Source organism: Typopeltis vanoorti, chromosome 5, assembly GCF_054136105.1.
Source record: "Typopeltis vanoorti isolate ZY-2024b chromosome 5, IOZ_Tvanoo_1.0, whole genome shotgun sequence".
Classification (NCBI taxonomy): Eukaryota; Metazoa; Arthropoda; class Arachnida; order Uropygi; family Thelyphonidae; genus Typopeltis; species Typopeltis vanoorti.
Window position 1 is genome coordinate 107,602,180 of NC_143553.1, and position 22,372 is coordinate 107,624,551.

Here is a 22,372-nt window from a genome sequence, read left to right on the forward strand (position 1 = left end):
TAGAGCAATTGGATAAATTGCTAAGCAGTTCATAAGCATGTTTCCCCTTCTCCCATGCAAAGAATTTGTTAGCAAAGCTGATATTATAGGAAATCAGCTGAATAAATTTATATGGAATAAGAAATTATTCAAATGCCAAACTAGTTTTATACAAGACAATGTTCAAGCTAGTTTTTATGGATCTGAGAGCTGAGTTAGAAATAACATGATCAAAGACTAGAGGCAACAGTTGAGCATTGTGAAAATCAGGAGAATGAACAAATAGCACCAATTGCAGTATCATATTGACAATAAGGATATTAGAAAAGAATCTGACATTTTCAGCATTTGGGAATGTGAGAGTAGAGCTAATCTCAGGTGGTATTGTCACTTAAACAGAATGAGATGAAAGGTTGGCAAAATAAGTATTTTTTGCTAGAATAGAACCAAAAGAGACTCAAAGTCCAAGTTCTCAGTGGATCAATACAGTAAGGACTGCCTAGAAGACAGAAATATAAGATCTGATAATATTAGAGTCTTGAGAGATAAAACTCAAGTGGAGGAAAATTACAGATGGAAGATAGAAAGTTAGTACTGATCTTTTTCATGTATAATCATACTCATGAGTTTAATGGAGTGAAACAGCACTAGGAAATTTTTTAAAAAAAAATTGTACCACACAAAACTAACTGAAATACATGGACAAAAGACTAGTCTTAAACAAGGTGGTCCCTCCATGGACACTTGTTGGCCGTCTAGGATGTAAACTGAGATCTCCAAGTATTAGTGTTTCCCATATTTTGGGAAGTTTTATGCAACCATATGTATTTTAATTATGGTTGATATTTAAGCATAGCAACAGATTCTAAAAACAGCTTTTAAAAAATTTTTAGTCCTTATCCAAATCTTAAATGACACTTTCAACTTTTTAAAACATAAAAAAAGCTAGTTCACTGTTTTGATAATTGCTTAATCTGTTGTTTCACTTTTTCATCTCTTCCATCAAAATAAATCAACCCTGAAGGTGAAGATATACTTGGCTAGGTATTACTGCACCACCCTCATGATGAAACAACTAGATGCCTAATGTCTATAAGGTTTACTGTCAGAAGACATTGCAGTGCTTGTACCATATCCAGTCATAGTATCTTCATAAACCCATCAACAAATGACACCGAAATCAAGAGAAAAAAATCCAGCTAAGTTTTCTTTCAAGACCTACATCAAGTTATACAATTCTTGTAACATTCCTACATCTGTCATTTTATGGCATAAATCAAATTTGCCAGTGAATTCAAAGCAACTCCAACAGTATTGTAAGGCACTAGATAAAGAAGAGTAACATAAAATCTAATGTTAAGTACTGTAAGTTTTCAATTTCTACATATATTACACCCACATGATCGGAATGAAAAGTCAGTTTCCCAATGTTGATAGTGTTAAATATATAAAAAAAACCTCTCTCTCAATTCAGTTTATGGTTCTTATCAAGTCCCCACTCTCTAATTGGTCAGTAAAGATCAGTATCTTTAAATAACATTGAGCCATTTCATTAAAAAATAACATCCAGTAGGATGAAATTTGGGATTCACAATAAGATAAAAATTTTAGCATTTAATTAAAGCAAACTCACTTAGATACCAAATAATATTCCTAAGATGCACTATATATCAAATGTACAGCAATTAGCTGACTAATAGACAATGAGACTAAGTCTTTAATGGACTTAAGTCAATGAGAAGTTAGTGGCTAATTTGCCAGATTATAAAAAAAAAGTTACTTTACAGGAAAATTGACATTTGCTAATGACACTTTTCCTGGAAATGTGTTTGAAAGTTGAACATTCATAAGTTGTTTTTGTCCCCCCCCCCACCACCACCATAAAGCTATGTTACATTTCTAAAATAAACTATTCTTATATTACACAAATACAGTACATACAGGCATACAATGTTAGGTTCCAGTCCACCATCATATAGGAGAAACTTTTTTACCCCTCCCCCCCAATTGTAGTGCATGTAATTGTTTAATAAATTCACTACAAACTTTGTCTTTGTATCAGCAGTGAGGTAAGTTTAGCCTGCTAGCTAAACAAGTCATGGGAAGACTTTGGTAAGAAGATAGAAAATAAATATTGCAAAGGTGGCAAAAAGCTTAGAAATGAAGGAAAAAAGTACAGTAAAAGGAACCCAAGATGATAAAAGGCAACATGAAAACTGAAAATAGATATTCTAGATGTCTGGAGTAATTACTTTGAAAGATTGCTAAATGAAACAAGCAGAAGCATGGTGATAAGAAACTCTTAACAGGAATACATATCCCTACTTGAAGTAGAAAAAAGCAATCAAAAACCTGAAATGTAGGAAGGCAGCTGGAGTAGATGAAATTTGACCAGAAATGTTCAAATATATATAAACAGTTTCACACTTCCTAATTCAGAAGTGCTTGATCAGAGGGTTGAATTTCAAATGATTAGAATAGAGCTCTCATGGCACCCACCTATAAAAAAGGAAATAAAACTGAAGGCAAGAATTACAGAAGTCTTTCCCTACTGAATGTTCCCAAGTAAGATTTATGCAAGAATACTTGAGAAACAGCTAAAAAATAAATAAAATAATCGTAGAAGAGAAGCATGGTGAAGAACAAACTGGATTCAAGCCATTGTCAGGATCAGATTTCTAATTTAAGACAAATAGAATCTTGGAAATGTAACAAGCAGCTATATTTAAGTTTCGTAGATCTAGAAAAACATGAAACGGTGCCAAGAGAAAATCTGTTCAAAACACTACAGTTATATGGTGTAAATGGGACATCATATCAAGCAATACATAGTTTCAATTTAAACTGAAAGTCAGCAATTCGAACTGAAGGAAGTACAGGAAAATAGTTTGATATTAAATCAGATATATGACAAGGATGCACACTATCTCCATTGTTATTCATTGTCTACATGGAATACATTAAGAAATGCAGTATTAAATCTGATAACTAATTTTGATATGTTAATCTTAGCTTTACCTTATGCATATTATTATTAAGAAAGACCTCCAGGGAGTCAGAGACTCAGAGGGAGGCCACATACTACACACACCAGTTATCATACTTATTCTTGAATTCATTCACACTGCTTGCACTTGCAACATCCAATGGCAATCCATTCCAATCATGCACCACTCTGAGAGAAAAATCTAGCCCTCACACTCTTCTTGGCAGCCTTCATTCTCAGCTTCCAAGGATGCCTCTCATCCTTTTCCCACCCCTCTATAAATTGAAAAATTCCATCAATTGAAAGCCTGAATGACCTTTCAGAAGTATGTTATACTTCCAAATAAATCCTGTACAAGTTTGCAAGATTCTCCAAATGAATTGAATAACTGTTGTAATAAATTTGGTATGAAAATCAGCAATAAAAAAACAAATAAGAAAATAGGTAGAAACAGTGAAAAAAAAAATCTATCCTGAATGGAACCACAGAATAAGTAAAACATTTCAGCTATTTAGGCACAATTTTTAGTGAAGATGGCAAATTAAATATGGACAGACAACAGAATTACTAATGCTGGTAAAACAAACTGAATTTATATGGAATAAGAAGGAAATTAGTCAGATTAGCTGTATAGAAGACTATGTTCAAACCAATTTTAATTGGTGGGTCTGAGAGTTGGGTTAGAAATAAAACACTTGATCAAAGACTGGAGACCACAGATATGAAAGTTCTGAGAAAGATTAGGGGAATGAGCAGATAGCATCAGTGGCAACATCATTAAAAAATAAAGACATGAAGTAGATATATTAGCATTCAGGAGAGTGTTGTTAGCAGAGCTAATCTCAGGTGGTATGGTACTTAAAAGAATGAGAGAGGAAAGATTAGCAAAACAAGTGTTCCTTGCCGTGGCAGGCCAAGATGTATCTGGATTCATACAATATAAAGTGCCTTGGAAGGCAGCAGAAATATAAGATTTGATAATGTTGGAGTCTTGACAGATGGAGGAAAACTGTTGATCATAGGTTAGTCGTAATTTTTTTCATGTGGTACTGACATAATATTCTATATCCCCCCCCCCCAAAGGGTACACATCAAGAATCTGATGATTTTATATTGCGATTCTAAATCACAATTACTTCAATAAATTGCCATTTTACAAAAAATCTATAGACCCAACAGAGCATGCACTGTAAGAATAATCACATTTTTGGTTTAGTTTTGATTTTTCTTCATAAATCCCCCCCCCCCCCACACACACACACAGTAAATTTCACATTCACAATGTATATTTTCCATATTTCGAGGATAACAGAATTGTATATTTACATACACTGTCTACCAATAATTTTCCAGACACTCCTGTTATCTGAAGTTATGGAACATTCTAGGTTTATTAATAACATAAAAACCAGTGTACAGATAGTAGGAAGCAGTATTTCATTGTAGGTTGAATACAGGTGGTATGGCAACATGTGAACTCAGTAACTTTGAGAGGGGTGTAATCGTGGGTTGTCACATTGGTGATATGTCCATACGTGCCATTGCCACTCAATTGGAGCATCCATAATCAATGTTAATGATGTAATCAACAAATGGAAACTTCTGGCATCACTAGTGCAGGAAAACACCTAGAGTGGCTACCAAAAATGACAGACATGGATAGGAGGGTGTTAAGGTGTGTGGAGGCAGCCTGGTGAATGCTTGTTACCAGAGTGTTGTACTCACAGTAAAGTTTGGTGGTGGTGGAGGAGTAATGATGTGGGGTGCATTCAGCTGGTTTGGAGTGGGACCACTGGTCATTGTCCATGAAGGCAGCTCAGTACCTTCATGTCCAGTTCACACACAGCCTTTGCACCAGCAAGACAAGCTTCCTTGTTGCGATGTTCGGCTTGCGTGCTGCTCTTCCATGGAAACCCATATTCTGGATAATCAAGTGCTGCCTACACCGTGGAGTTTTTATAGAATGGACCTGTGTTACTATCAAAACGACAATGCCCATGCCACAAAGCTGCACTGACCTAAGCAGAGTCCTGACCTCAACCCCATCGAACACCTTTGGGAAGAATTGGAGTGGCGATCAAGATCCAGAACAGCACATCCTCAATCTGTCACCGAATTCAGTGCTGCTTTTGATGGAGGAATGGAGCCAAATTCCACCTGATGTCTGCCGCATATTGGTGGAAAGCCTCCCTCAAAGGATGGCAAAGATGATCAAAGCCAAAAGGTGGACATACCCAATATTAGGGTCAACTACTGGTATCAATTGTAAATTGCTAAAATGTCTAGACAATTATTGGTAGATAGTGTATACTGTTTATTAGCATCTGCATATTTCAAGGTTACTAATGTGTGGATATGTTCAGCAAGTGAATATTAAATATAGCATAGAAAGGGTGTTAAATTGTGAATGAAGATATTTATAATTAATAATATTTCATAATTAACAAGACCATATCATAAGCAGGATTTATTTAAATTTATTTTGTAAAATGTTCATGAATTCCTTTTTAGTTTTGTTAGTTAATTTTATTCATGTAATTTTTAAATATATTATAGACATCAAAGCCTCTATATTAAAGTGTCATTTATTTTATTTCCTTTATTCTTTTAATAATATTAGAAACCGTAATGTATATAATTTTAATATATCCAGAAGATTCTTTGTGATATCATTTGATTGTCGTGAGAAAATATGCAAATTTCTCCTAACGCATGTTGGAACGTGAACTATTATATACGAAGGGAAAAACAAGTTCGATGTGAGCCTAACCGGTGAGAACCAGTTATTGGTGGGAAAAAGGAAGGAGTGGATACGAAAATGAAAGTAAAGAGAGAATCAAATAGGGGAGTATAGAGAACGGTAGCTGGAGAGTGGAAGGGAATTTTGACGTGCCAAAAAAGGAATTTTAAGGACCAGAAATCACTTGGCAATTTAACTTACCTTTTTCTGAGTTGGATTTTTACCAAAACTTCCAAACGCCTAGCAGTGAAATAGTGCTAGAAATAGATTAATATATATATAAGAAAAAGAAGAAATAGGTGGATAATTTAAACCAAGTGCATAAAGGTTATATTCTCCCAAGTCTATAAATCAGTCGCAGAAATGGAAGATTCTTTTAAGTTTGTGTTACTACAAAGTAAAAGTCAGCAAGGACTTTAAAAATTATAGTTCGATCTCCTTAAGATGTGATGAAGCTATATTCTGGTAAGATTACCTATACAGTCATACCCCGACTTACGCAAATCCGGAGTTACGCGATTTCTTATATGTACATATTCCCGTCCCGCTTCACGCTTCACCACTAGTCTTATCTTTCAGGTGCCGGCTGCATTCGCCAGTGTCACACATGCTGTGAACAAGCACTGATGTGTTTCACGCGGTCTCCATTCATACACGATTTTTATAGTCTACAAGCCTTGCAATTGTAGAATGGTATGTTCTTGATAAACATTTTATCACATAAAAAATAATAATGTCATCCAAAAGAAGCAAGTCCGATTCTTCTACAGCTAGAAAGAAAAGAAAAACTGACTTTGGAAACAAAACTCAACATTAAGGATTTTGAAGGCAGAATGAAATTTGTGAGCTAGCAAAGAAGTTCTATCTACAGGAATCCATAGTAAGAACAATCAAAAAGAAAGGTTTACAGATTTTGAAGGACATGGATTCTAACGAGGAACAAATTGTAGCCACAAGGCAAGGAATAAAAAATCATTAACTTACTATGAAGAAATTTTGCTTGACAAGAAAAAGACATTATGCCAGAGGAATCTATTAGATTTTATGAAACCATCGACATCAAAATAACTTTCTCTTTATGTACAAAAAACTACAATTATGATTATAAAAATATAGGTGTTTTTATAAACCTTTGGTCCCAATTGTATGTTTGTATATATCAGTTACATGCAAAATTATGCCCAGAGTTACGCGAATTCGACTTATGCACTTTTTGTTGGTTCTACCTACCACGTAACTTCAGGGTTTTACTGTACTATACTTAGTGAGAAGTAACGAAAATTAATTCCGCCGAAAGTAAATTGTTCCTAGTTGCTGCATTCAGCGAGTCAAGATTTAATGTGTGATGTGCTAAGACTTTTCCCTCTTCAAGTGACAAGTGCTATTTTATTGAATTAAGTGTTCATTGACTGAACAAGAATATTGAGAAGCATATTTGTTGTAATTTAGGAATCTCAAACTTACAAGAACTAATTTTGATCAACTTAGCTTAGAGAATTGTAAATAAATGTCTGATGGTTCACGAGTTATATTCTTTCTGAATATCTTGAACTGATTTGAGATGTAACCTTGATCAGAGTAAGGTTATGATAGAAGTTCTCTGCAACAAGAAGAATAAGATCTGTTAAATATAATCTTTAATTATAAAGTTTAAGCTCAGCCAAGCAGTATACTAGAATCTTAATGAAAGCTTTATATTCGTTTAATTATAATGTCTGTTGGAATACTGTGTTATGATGTAATTTATGTGACACATTAATTTTGTTTCATTGCACCACTCATTAAAATAATACGCATCTTAGCAGGAACCCTATGTAGTAAGAATAAAAACCTTGGCCTAAAATCAGCTTATGATAACCTAATACAGTTGAAGGTTGATTTATCTAAATTGCTCTTGCAATTCAGAATATGGAGTGGCACAGTATAATATAAATTTTCTTCATATTCGATTGATATATCAGCCTATAACTAGTTAAATACTAAAGAGAGAGAATCTTAAGATGATAAAACGTGATTTAGAAGTTACGATCCAATAAGGGGAAGGAATTACCAGATTAAACATTTTCCATTGTGCATTATACAGTGTCATTTAATATACAATTATATGAAATGACTTTCTGGATCAGTTTAATGGAATGAATATCCGCAAATTTTATGTGTCTAAAGTGAAATAAAATTCAGAACATCAGAAATTTAAAAGAGAAAACTATTAGTAAAGCAATGACACTCAAGTAAAACAAATTTGTATTATATTTGTAATATTATGTAACAAATGGATTAAATAAATATTAAGCATATCCTGACATTCTTATCCATTCTAAAACAAAACTTTTGTAAACTGGTTTTATCCAGAAACTAATTACATGGGAGCTGTTACAAAAAAGTTAGGTAGTCCTGCTGTGGCATATTTAGGGTGGTTAAAAAGTTAAGACTTTATTCCATTGATATCTATGAGCCACATTATGATGACTCAGATATCAATTCAGGTTCATTCAAGTTGATATTTTAACAGGATATTGAAGTTTAGTTAAGTATATGCAGATTATCTGCTTCAAGTCTTCAACAATCAATGAAAACAATCTCGTTCTCAGGAGTTTATCATTACAATACATTCTGGCACAGTTTATATAAAGACAGTGAATTAAATATAGCAATAAACAACAGAACAAGTATAGTGGTATGGTGAGGAACCATCTGAATAACAGAAGGAAGAGCCTAATAAATTAAACAGGCTTAATGATGCCTACACATATGAATACAATAAAAATTGTAACAAAGTAGAAGAGATTGGACAAAGCCAAAAATCTTAAGGGCATTCAGAATAGTAAGTCTAATATCCAAGACTGCCTATAAGAAATGGTAGGCAGTCTTGGATACTAAGTCTAAGTAATGTTTCTTGTATTTAAAAAGTTTCACAGAGCCATAGTTATGTTTAATTTTAAAGTCTATTGCCAATTAAAAGAAAGAAAATACTATTTACCATGATGAAACAGTTCCCCACCATTTCACATTCTGTGAAAGGTGTCCAAAGCATGATCTGCTAGACCTAACTGAACATAATAACATAGAAAAGCAAACATGGATAAACTGGAAGATCTAACATCTTGAACAAAAAAGCTGTGACAATAAGGTCTAGCATACCATTCTTTGGACATCCTACACAGAATTGAATGGAAGAACATACTATGCTTCACAGTAAAATTTTATGGAATCAGATCTAAGTCAACATAGCTCAAAGTACATATACATTATGTCTAATGTATATTAGACAATGTATATGTACATTATTGTCTAATATACATTATGTCTAATATACATTATGTCAGTGCAGCAATCAGATATCATTAAAGGTAATGTCATCCAGTTACCAAGCCTCCACTGATCAGGGAACGAGAAAGACTAACTGTAAAAAAAAAAAAAAAAAAGAAGGCAGCTACAGAAAAAAACTTCATATTGAAAATGGACACCACTGATAGAAAAGAGCAAGCAGAAAAATTACAGAAATACAATTTACACACGTACCATTTCTAGCAAAGCTATGAATAGAAGTGAATTTAGAGAAGAACATTTATGTATAGGAGGAAAGAGATAGAAACAAAGCCTTAGGGATATTCTGGCATTGATTGGGGAGGATCAAAAATCGTCTACCATGACATGCAATGAACAGTCAGAAAGGAAGCTGGCAATCCAAAGGGTAGGAGTGAGACCATAAGACAGCTTGATAAGAAGGCCACAATACTAACAAGTTTCTCCAAATCTTCACCAGGACCATAACTAATGCACAGGGTCTCAAAAAATTAGAATCAATTTAAGGGCCCCAACAATCAGAAGAGGGTCCAGGAGCTATACTTACTTGGGAAAAGTAAGTATAGCCCTGACCTTCACAGTCAGTGTACAAAGGTAAGCAAGGTTAGTAAAGCAGTATGATGTAGAACAAAAATGGTAGAATCCATATTGATCACTAATTGGTCTAATTAACCAACAGCAAATATGTTGGATATCTCAACATAGAACTAATAATTAATAAATTGATGCTCTAACAAATGTGCATAAATTTTAATAGCGATATCTCAAGCATTTGATTGTGTAATTGTTGGAAATGTCAAACTGGTCCAAGATACAATATACGCAGGGATTGAAATAAGTGAATGCTGCTTAGTAACGAGCAAGATAAAAGCGAGCATCACACCAAAGAGAAACGTGTATTATTAACACTGAAAAGTAAAAACTTTGTTACTGACTGTATATTCAAATAGAATAAGCAGTTTGAAAACAAGAACCAAACTATACACATTAGCAAAATCTGAAGAAAACAATGCATCAGCTAGAACTTGAACATTTGTATAAAGATAAAAATATCTGTAATACATAAACTTTAAATCAAAAAAAGTTCCTGACTATAAAGTCGGTGTTCTTAGAATACAGAGAAATATAGAAAAGCCGTGTAAAAGTAGCTAAGTCATAAGATTCTTGGAATGATATGGAAGATAAATATGAAGGAAACCAATGTTTAGAGGCTATTAGAAAATGAGAAAAAGCAGCACAAAAGAATTATCAAAATATTGAAATAAAATGCATAAAAATTACAATGAATATGATGCATAATACAAAAGACTTATTAAAATACCATGTGAACTTTTATTTCCTTTAATAATTGATAGAAGGAAACAATGGTCATTTATCCAAGCATGCTAAAGAAAAAGTTAAATGGTGAAAAATTTGGGTTTAGGCTAAATACAAGCTGTTTGAGATCTAGTTTTTACCTTAATACAAATGAGAACTCATAGAACAATTAAAGATGTTAAGTTTTGTGTTGATCAAGAAAGCCAAAATATACAAGGGAGAGAAGGACTGTCAAAAAAATTTTAAACGTGTGTAAATTGAATTATTCATGTTAGAGGCTTAATGGAGTGAAACAGCACTGAGAAAGGATTAAAATTATTTAATTCTTCCAATAGTTTGTCTCAGTCACTAAGACATCATCAGGGAGTACAATACAAGACCTTGTACACAAAAAGGCAACAAAACTAAGTGAAACATGTGGATGTCCTAACTGGGTGGGACTCCCACCATGAACACCTGTTGCCAGCCTAGGATGTAAAGTGGAATCTTGAATATGCATTTCCAATATTTTGGAAAGTTTAATGCAATGATATTTATTTAAATTACTGATTTCTAAGATTAGCTGCAGATATCTAACACATGGTCTGCAAGCCCATAGTCATGACTGCAAATATATTTTTTGTGTTCTTCCATGCAAATGCTGGCTGATCTTCCTGTCTGTCCATAGTAGGCCAACTTGCAATAACAGACACTATATACTCCAGGCACAGAGAGAAGAGGAAGCCAATCTTTAAGTAGAGCATACAAGGGAACCAAGTTTTTGATGGGGTTTGACAACCATACAGAAATGTTATTTCTTTAGGACTGGCTATTTTTTTTGAAGTGTGTTGGACATAGGGAATGATGACAACATTACTAAAATCTTTCTGAAGAGAAGATTGAGGATTGGGAGAAAGGATAATTTTTTTTTAAACTGAGAACTGTAGCCATTAGATAAGAAGGTTTGATGCAATTAAGTTCTGCTGTAAGAGGAGACTCATTGGAACAAAAGGGTAAGGGCTCTGTTGGTTAGTATTTTAATCATACCATATTGTTGAAAAGAAGGGGGAGTAGTGGGAAAGTTTGTAAATGTATCTGCCTGTGTGGGTTAGGCTTCCTGTATACTGAGAAGGACAGGTTACCAAGGTGTCTAGAAAGGCTAAACTATTATTTCCCCTCCCCCCTCATGGTAAACTGGATTCTAGGGTGAAGACTAATCAGGTGAGAAAGGAATGCATAATGGATCTAGGCCAAATGGAGAACACATCCTCCACATATCTTAACCAGATCAAAGATATTAGAGAGGTGAGTCAATGAGCTTGTTTTTCAAAAATATTCCATAAAAAAATAAATAAAAAGACAAGGAGAGGTGAGAACCATAAAAATATCCCCTGTTCAGAAATTTTGTGCTTCCAAGAGAAATATCCAGAATTAGTAGCAAAGGAGAAAGGGCTTCATAAGTGATAAAGTGTCATTTAATAAGATATTGGTGAAGAGTAAAGTGATAAAGCTAACCAAAATATCTGTATTATTAGTCATATTAATCCTTAGTCATCACCAGAGCTGATAAGGAAATGCTACTGTTATTCTTAATACCACTGAATATAATAGAAAAATGGATATCATTCTCAGAGACTGCTTCACCCACAGACCTTTAGATTATGATCCCATTAAATCTCACATCAAAAATTGAAAAGTATGCTCAAAAGTTTCTTCTCAAAAGTTTTTTCATGGCCTCCTGAAATCGCAAAAAACTCAACCCCCCCCCCCACTCCAAGACCTATAAATAGATGCTACAAATTCCTCATGCTATAAATTAGCAAAACGGCAAGCTCGCTTCACCCTTCCAATCACTGGTCAATACCACTTCCTATATTAAAAAAACTATCCATTTTAAAAATTGCTGGGAATTTAATGTTATATAATACAAATATTTTGATATCACCTCACTATTCACTAATATTCCTTTAAATGACACCTTATCACTTAGTCTTCCTCCTGATTTACTGATCAGTTGTCCCTTTGCTATACATTCTGGATATTTCTCATGGAAACACAAAATTTATAAACAGAAAGTACCTCTATGGGTTTTTCCCTCTCACCTCCCCTTGCTATTTCTTTTTTTGAATATTTTGTAAAACAAGCTGCTGACTCAGACCCCTCTCAAATCTTCAATCTGGTTAAGATATGTGGATGATGTGTTTTCCATTTGGCATCATAGCCCAGAAATTACTTTGCTTTCTCACTGACCAGTCTTCATCCTAGAATCCAGTTTACCATGAAAAACGAAACTAATAATAGTTTAGATTTTCTAGATACCTTGGTAATACACCTATCCAATGGTAACCTGTCCTTTTCAGTATTCAAGGAGTCCACTCACACCTGCAGAGAGATACATTCACAAACTTTCCCACTATTCCCCCCCCCCCACACATACACTCAACAATATAGTATCATCAAAACACTAATAGATCCTATAACCTTTGCTCCAATACATCATCTCTTACCAGAGAAGAATCACATGCACCAAACCTTATCTAATGGTTGCAGGTTCCCACAGTAGTAAAAATCAATCAAATAAAAAATAAACTTTTCCCCAATCCTTGACCTTTTCTTAAGAAAGATTTTAGTAATGCTGTCATCATCCACTATGTCCTATGCACTTCAAAAAAATATAGCTAGTCTTAAAGAAATACAATTTCTCCATGGTTGTCAAGCCAATCAAAAACTTGGTGCCCTTATATATTCTACTAAAGATCAGCTTCCTCCTCTCTGTGCTTAGAGTATATAAAGTGCACTGTTCCTGCAAGTTAGCCTACTATGGATAAACAAGATCATTCACATGGAAGAACAAAAATACATTTGCAGTCATCTGTGTCAATCAGGCCTTACAGGCCATGCTTTAGATACAGCTCATAGAATCAATTGGAAAAAAGACCACCATGCTCCATCATAGTAAATTTAGAAGAAAAAGATTTTTGGAATCTGAAGCTGCTTTTAGAAATCAGCTTGATTTAAACAAATAAGGTTGCATTAAACTTTTCAAAATATGAGAAACACTAATACTTCAAGATCCCAGTTTACATCCTAAGATGCCAAAAGAGGACAAGTCTTTCATCCATGTTTCACTTACTTTGGCATTACGTGAGATTCTCATTGTACTCCCTGACAATGTCTCGGTGACAGACAAAATATATTTGAAGAGTTAAATATTTTTGATCCTTTCTCAGTGCCATTTCAATAAATCAATTTACTGTAATTTATTTTGAATATCTATTAATACAAATGGAGCTATTCTCCTACAGCCAATATTGCACATAATATTACATACTTTCAATTAAATTGTTCTTCGAGTTTTGTCCATAACTGTATTGATAATGGCTATGAAACTTAGCCAATAATTTTACAATAAAAATATTAAACAAGTGTTTCTGGTATTAATATTTTATAATTCTTCTACTTACATCTTGATTTTCAGACGAAGAGAAAAATAAAAATTACATACACAAATAAGTTAAAACTAAATGCAAGACTAAGTTTTGCTACCTTATAAGCATATCTAGATGAAGGAAATGCCAATTAGGTGGTAGATTATTTACTGCAGAGTGAAACACTACTTCTCAGTTTCCTGGAGGAATAAAGCAGCTCCATGTTTTGCTTCCAGAGTAGGGTCTCCAGTTTATCCACCCCCCTCTCACATGCAGAAAGTGATGGCTGCTGAGAATGCTCACACTAACTCGAGCAGTTTCCTTAAAGGAGAAATAGTGAAAGCTGTTTTTCTACAAGCTGGTGGCCAGATAATGCAAGAGAACAAACCTAATGGCAATGCATCTGGTACTTCAAAATCAGCTGGTGAATAATCCTGCAGGCACTTTCTCTAACCAAGTTTTACCTTGAGGCAGTCCAAGTACAGCAGCATGCAGGAAAAACTGCCAAGGCTATGCTTAGACCAATATCTGGGAACTCCCCATGGGAAATTATGTGCAAGTCCTTCACCTTTCCCTGTATGCCTTTCCTTTTAAGTTTCCAGCATTTCAACCATGAACCAAATAAATACTAGTATCAAGTCAAAAACTGCAAAAAATAATCTGCCCAGCAAAGCCAAAATAACAAAATTTCATCCAATAAATACTTCATATCAATATAATTTCTTATCGTCTAATTAACCAAAATGAACATCTTCCTTCGAGACTTCATAACTTAAATTGGTTCCCTTTCTCTAATTTCATGTCAAACTTTAAAAGAAGTTTTTTTATTTACTAATTAACCAAATTATTTACTAATACTCCTAATCTAACACAAATTGTTAACCTCAACCAGAATAGCAAATGATCCACACCTTCCCAATCATGAGGAAAGCAAACATCTACAATCTTATCCAAGTTGGCTTTTCTAGATATTAAATTTTCCCCTAGCCAGTGTCAGCCTTGTATCTTATTATTGCAATGCTGCCAAATGGAATAATCACTAGGATTTCTATACCTTTTTTTATAATCTGATTACTGGTTCTGTTCTCCTGATCCTAACATACTCCCATCAAATAACAAATTATCCTGACTGAAATGGAGGTTTTTGTTTTCTGCTCAACTACAAACTCCCACTGTTTGAGCCCTCGCTCTCTAACAAATATGTCAAACATTCCAAAATAAAAAATTTAGGCATCTATTCAATTGCATCTGCCTCTTATACTACAGCTCAAAACAAGTATAGAAAGCAACAAACTCAAAGCAGACTTTGCCTCTTAACTAGCAGGTGAAGCTTCTACTGTAGTTCCTCACTAACCACTGGAAATAACAATGCCTAAATATATCTGCTCACAATATGCCTCTGATTTTTCCTCAGGACATCAGGAAAAAAAAATCCTGAAGTCTTGATGCATCATCAAATTCCTGACATGTACCCTCAAGGGGTGTGTACAGGATATGATAGTACTTCATGAAAACTTTACTTCATTACTAACTTCTTATCTACAATTTTCCTCCAAATCAGTCTGTTACTTATCAAGACTCCATTATCAGATCTTATATTTCTGAAAGTTTATTTTTCGCTTGGTTAGAGTATAATAAAATTAGTTTAATCCTTTATCCAAGTGTGAGCAAACAAAGTTTGCACCTGAAAGTATCTTCAGGACTGGGGTGAGGTGGTACAACACCAGAGCAACTCGTTGCAAAGGTGGAGCAAGCTACCAACACTCCTATCTCCTATAATGCAAAACACATCTCCTTGCAGATGTGTCTAATGTTATGCATTAAGGGAATGCATTGCTTCTGCCTGGTATCTCCACTTGGGCCTGGCTCCCACTGAAGAGACCTCAATCAAGGTAGAAACTAGTCTGAGTAGTGGCCCTTCCCTTAATGCATAACATTAGACATATCCGCAAGGAGATGTGTTTTGCATTATAGGAGATACCGAGATAGGAGCAGTGGTATCTTGCTCCACCTTTGCAACGAGTTGTCCTGGTGTTGTACCACCTTACCCCAGTCCTGAAGATATTTTCAGGTGCAAACTTTGTTTGCTCACACTTGGATAAAAGATTAAACTAATTTTATTATCTTATAATTCTATCATCTATTTAGCATTGCTCTTTTTTCCAAATTTTCCCAAAACATTTTTGTATGTCTGACAATCACTTCCTACTCTGCTATTTAGATCCCCAACCAGGACCAACTTTTTCTTTTTCATTGTGTCAGTAGCTTTCTCTACAGCTTCAAAAAATTCCTCCACTTCTACCAAGTAGAACCTTCTATGGGACCATAGGCACAAATAAGTCTCATTGTCCATTTCCCCACATCACTCTACTTGACACTGCCTGCAATTCAAGAAGATGAGCCTCTTATTTTGTGTTGAATACTATGGCTACTCCTTTTCCTTGATTGTCATTGCCTGAATATAACATTTTGTATTTATTGCTCAAAAAGATCTCACCAGTTTGTCTTTTTTGTTTAAGTCACCCCTATTATGTCGATCTGGTACTTATCTAATTCCTCAACTAGCTTCATTTCTTTGCCATTCAGGCTTCTGTTGATATGATAACTAATAATTAAGGAATTGACAGCGGACACTAGAAATATAAATTAAATAAACTTTAATATATACTTTCCGATATTTCGGCAAGCATCACGTTGCCATCTTCTTGGAAACTTGATACAAAGACACGTGCACACAAGTACTACATAACAGCAAATGAGAACCAAAGCTAGGAAGCTAATGTTTTCCTAAAGTCCTGATGGTGCCCCCTGGCAGGCTATATTGGTAGTTCTTGGCCTTTGGGCTGAAGTTCTTCTGATAAATGTTTCTCAAATTTGGGGCAGTCTCATGCATCCAAATTTGTTAAGGTTTGGCATGTTCCCAAGGGCTGAGGCTGATTCCATGAATAGTCTTTCATATTTGAACTTGCTGCGGTGTATTACCGTGGCTTTCTTCCATCTTATTCTGTGGCAAGTATCCAGAGCATGGTCTGCAAGCCCCAGAGTGGCTGTACTGGTGAAATCTGATGTAATCCTTGTGTTCTGAGATTCTGATATTTGCTGTCCTGCCTGTTTGGCCAAAGTAGGACAGTTTACAGCTGTAAGGGACCTGGTATACACCAGGTAGGTCTAGGGGAAGTGGTTGGTCTTTAGTGGAGTGGATAAGGGATGCCAATTTTCTATGTGGTCTGTAACAGGTGGTCAAGTCATGTTTTTTTAAAATTTTGATTTTTTCCGAGGTGCCTCAGATGTAGCCACTCTGGGGCTTGCAGACCATGCTCTGGATACTCACCACAGAATAAGATGGAAGAAAGCCCCAGTAATACACCGCAGCAAGTTCAAATATGAAAGACTATTCATGGAATCAGCTTCAGCCCTTAGGAACATGCCAAACCTCAACAAATTTGGGAAACATTTATCAGAAGAACTTCAGCCGAAAGGCCAAGAACTACCAATATAGCCCACCAGGGGGCACATCAGGACTTTAGGAAAACGTTAGCTTCCTAGCTTCAGTTCTCATTTGCTGTTATGTAGTACTTGTGTGCGCGTGTCTTTGTATTAAGTTCCCAAGAAGATGGCAACGTGATGTTTGCCGAAATATCGGAAAGTATATATTAAAGTTTATTTAATTTATATTTCTAGTGTACGTCATCAATTCCTTGATTATTAATTATCATGTTTAACCAGCGTATAAGCCTCTCTACAAGAATTACATCTTATGTTGATAGTACCGATTTTTAACTCTGGCAATGTTGAGTTGGGGTGTGCTTTCAGATTTGTTCCAGTAGCGACTTTTTGCTGTTTGCCCTGGTTTCCTGGCAAAAACAGCGGAGGGGGGGGGTCTTGTTTAACTGGGCAATGCCCCAGCCAGCATGAAATTTTGTCATGTTGTACCATCATTTTGTATATTGGTTTAAGCCAATAAGAATACAATTTGGTCAGCTAAATCCCAAATTGCCAGCCCATCCTTGTTCATTCAGTATCCAGGTAGATACTCAACAGGGTGCACTACGAGATGAGGATTGGACATTAGGTCAGCAGCCCTGGTCGATTCTCCACATTCCTTTAAAGGCTATGTGGAGGTCTCCTCTCAGTTATACAGCTTTGACCCTTAAGCACCCCTCTGACCCTTAATACCTAGATTAGATTTATTGATGCTAATAAATCTAATCTAGGTATCCCTCACACTATGCTATAATCATGTTAGTTCAAAATTAACAAATCTTTTATCACCTATATAAACTGTCATACTTATCTGGCATCCACCCAACAGCATGAAAGCTTTTACACAGCTTCTCTAAATAGAGAAGTCATACATTAAACTACCATCCCATTATCCTCACCTCAATACTCTCAAAAGTAATGAAGATAATTAATGGACCTGAAGACAATGCTCAATGTGCATTAAATCTCTCTGCTCCTACAGTGAGCCTCAATTTTTGGATGCAAGCCATGAAACTGTAGAGAAACCTTCTCTAACCTCAAATGCTATCTATAGGGTTTGATTAAAGAATGTCTCATAGCAAGATTTGAACTTGAAGCCTGTTGGCAAGAAAGCAGGTACACTATCCACTTGCCCAACCAGGTTAAAAATTCCCATCTTAATTTTTAATGACTTTCAACACTTCACCCCCTCACACACACACACACACAGCACTGTTATATTATAGGTTGTGATTTCTTGTGTGCCCAATTCCTAAACTCAGAGCTTATCAATACATTCAAAAATTGGTATCAATTCTGATATTAATACAACTGAAGGAAATTCCTTGGGTATATTCTTAACTTCCTATTCCTTGTTTTAGAAATGAATTTTCTAAAATTGCTCTTCTTGTAAAGCAATTTAACCTCTCACTTTAGTTCTCTTTCAGATAATGAAGTCAGAATAATAAAGTACACAATAAGAACAATATAGATATAGCATTCTTCTTTACACTTGTTTCTCAGATATATCACTATATTATTTAAAATGATCCACCCAACCTTTATTAACACTAGATATACTTAAAAGAAAACTACAAATGCTAATTGTCAATGGTGAACTAGGAATTCTGAGCAATTTGGCTAATTTACTGAAATTGGTATACATATTATAAGCATGATTTCAAAAAAAAAATTTTTATGATAAACTAGTTCACAAATTTATCATGTTATTTATGAAAGTAGAACGTATAATTGTTAAATAATAAGGAAACTGTGCAAAACGATTTTAAAGTGTTAATATTTAAAACCAACTTTCTATAAACCAAGAAATAAATACCTTCTGGTTTAGGCAGACACACTTTCTCTTGTGTCTGAGTATGATGAAGTTTGGATCGTTCAAAGCTCTCAACCCCTTGGAAAATACTGTTGTGAGTTTTTTCTTGTTGTACATCTAAACATGACATGCACAAAAAACATATACACATGCAAACAAAAAAGAAGACATGCATATTACATAAATAAAAAGCTGTGATAATGTATTAAAATAGTCTACATGCACAAAACAAAAAAGTGTATACTCAAAAAAAAAAAGCTTAAAGCTTGACCCCCCCATATCTTATTGCTCAAGTTTTTTTTTTTTTTTTTTAAACTCAATTTACTAGCATGACATCCTATAAGATGTCATGCTAGTAAATTGATTCAGTAAAATAAATTTGTCTATTATATTTTAAAAAAAATAATAAAACCAGTCTGACTTTCAATGATTACTTTGAAACTGACTATCCTCAGAGCACTTAAGTTAATGCAGTTATGAACAAATAAAACAATCACGCTTATATGGACCCTCATAAGAATTGCATAGGGGCTACTACAGTATCCACCCTAAGTCTGCATTACTGCTAGACTTCTATCAACAATTTTCTACAAAATCTGTTACTTGTTAGATCAATATAACCACATCTATTATGTGTCTTCAAAAGGCACTACTAACTACATCAATTCACTTAGTACTTTGTTTCCTCAGTGTCTTCTTCCTATTATCAAACACCTGTGTATTGCTAGCTTTCTTCATTCAAAAAGACAATCTTAAGTGTTGAGCATTATAACTTATTTCAAAACGGGATTACAAGATGAACTAAATTATAAAAAAGAGATTCACTGACTGGCTTACATTTTACTGGATTTCAAAACCAGCATTTTCGGGCTGGTTTAAAATCTAGCAAAACGTAAACCAGCTAATAAACATTTTTTTCTCTTAAAATTTAGTTGATTTGGTGTTGTAATACTATGAAAATATGTCATGAATAACTGTTCTCATGTTCATTAGTACCATGAATGGGCTATAATTTTTATAAAGATAATTCAATTCAAATTTTGAAAGTTACTCCAAAACTCCAATAAGCAGATTAGTGGTTTTGTACTAGGTAATGAAATTCATCTCAAACCTAGACATTTACAAAATATCCATATCCCATAGCAAGATTTGAACTTGCAACCTGTTGGAAGGAAAGCAGGTACACTATCCACTTGCCTAACCAGATTAAAAATTCCTATTTTTAATGATTCTGCCAATGATATTATCTGTTCGCCAATGCATTCAACTTTTTTGCAACTCTAATTTAATCAGTGATTAACTATTTTTAACCTCTCAGATCCGCAAGTGGTTTGAATGCCACCTTGTATACTGCTAGTTTAGTGTTTTGGCTAAAATTCTGGAGGTTATTCAAGAAGCTTAGAAATGGAGGAAAGAGCACTGTAAAAAGGAGTTAGAGATGATAAAGGTGACATGAAAACAGGAGAAAAAGATATCCTTGAAATATGGAGTAATTACTTCGAAAAATTGCTAAATGAAACAAGCAGTGATAGCACAGTGGTAAAAAAAAACACTCAACAGGCATACAGTTAAGAATACATATCCATACTTGAAGTAGAAAAAGCCATCAAAGGCATGAAATGTGGAAAGGCAGCAGGAGTAGATGATATTCGACCAGAAATGCTGGAGTATGGTGATATAAAAGTCTTATAATGGCTGCACTGCATAGTTCAGAAAGCCTGAACAGAGGGACAAATTCCCAATGATTGGAGTAGAGCTCTAATTGTACCCATATATAAAAAGGGATATAAAACTGAATGTGAGAATTTCAGGAGGTATTTCCCTACTGAGTATTCCTGGCAAGATCTATGCAAGTATACTTGAAAAACAGTTCAGAAGAATTGTGGAAGAAAAGCTTGGTGAAGAACAAGCTGGATTCATGCCAAATAGAAGCTGTCAGGATCAGATCTTCACTTTATAACAAATAGTTGAGAAAGCATGAGAATATAACAAAGATCTGTATTTAAGTTTTGTCAATCTGGAGAAGGCATATGACAAGGTGCCAAAAGCTATTCAATACGCTACAGTTATATGGTGTCAATGGGGCATTATATCAAGCAATACTTAGTCTTTATTTGAGTTGTAAGTCAGCAGTTAGAATTGAAGTACAGGAAGACAGTTTAATGTTAAATCTGGTGTGAGACATTATCCCCTCTGTTATTCATTATCTATATGGATCACATTATGAAGGAAAGTGGTATTAAACATGATATCAGAATTGGAGATGTTAATGTCAGCTCTTTGCTTTATGCAGACGATGTTATACTTCTAAATAAATCTGCTACAAGTTTGCAAGATTCCCTGACTAAATTGAATAACTGTTGTAATAGATATGGTAATGCTGACCTTCATACCATATCTAAAACAAAGACAACGAAAATAGGTAGAATTGTTTAAAATGTCAACTGTGTTGTGAACGGGGAACCTGTGGAACAAGTAAAACATTTCAGCTACTTAGGCACGATTTTTACTGAAGATGGTAAATTAAATATGGAAATGGACAACAGAGTCAACAAAGCTGGTATGGTTGGAAGTCAATTGAATAAATTCATATGGAATAAGAGAGAAATTAGTCAGACCACCTAAATTAGCTATATGCAAGACAGTGTTCAAACCAGTTTTAACTTAAGGAGCTGAGAGCTGGGTCAGAAGTAAAACACTTGACCAAAGACCGCAGATATGAGTCCTGAGAAAGATGGCATCGATAGCAATATCATATTAAAAATGAGGATATTAGGAAAGAACTTGACATTGTCGGCATCCAAGAATGTGTTAGCAGAGCTAATCTCAGGTGGTATGGGCACTTAAACAGAATGGGCGAGGAAAGATTAGCAAAATAAGCGTTCTCTGCCAGGTTGGCAGGAAAACAACCCAGAGGAAGACCAAGATATAGGTGGATTGATACAGTACAATGTGCCTTAGACAACAGAAATATAAGATCTGATGATAATATTGGAGTCTTGACAAGTAACAGACTGATTTGGAGGAAAATTGTAGATAGGAAGTTAGTAATGATATAAAATTTTTCATTTAGTACTATCATATCCTGTATACACCCCTTGAGGGTATATGTCAGGAATTTGATGATGAATAACTAACCATTCCCAAAGATAATTTGCCATCTTCACTAAGCAGAATAGAATAACAAAAAGTAAAGTCACCACAACAATGAATGTTTATGTGGAATGAGAATAAGGACCAAGTAATTAAAAATTATAGAATTCTGACTTTAGAACAGATGGTAAACATGTTCTAAAGACCAACTTCTGTTTGGAATTACATGAAATTAGTTAAGGCTATGA

At 34.6% G+C, this 22,372-nt stretch overlaps 1 protein-coding gene across 4 annotated transcripts in view; it reads right to left on the reverse strand.

The window, feature by feature from the left end:
- Positions 1 to 22,372, reverse strand: part of LOC150106712 (uncharacterized) — a 72,644-nt gene that overhangs the window by 17,227 nt on the left and 33,045 nt on the right. For all 4 annotated transcript variants that reach the window (XM_090393301.1, XM_090393298.1, XM_090393300.1 and 1 more), the window contains exon 3: positions 19,035 to 19,148. In XM_090393301.1, coding sequence (XP_090249427.1) covers positions 19,035 to 19,148 — 114 coding nt within the window. The remainder of the gene's footprint in view (positions 1 to 19,034; positions 19,149 to 22,372) is intronic.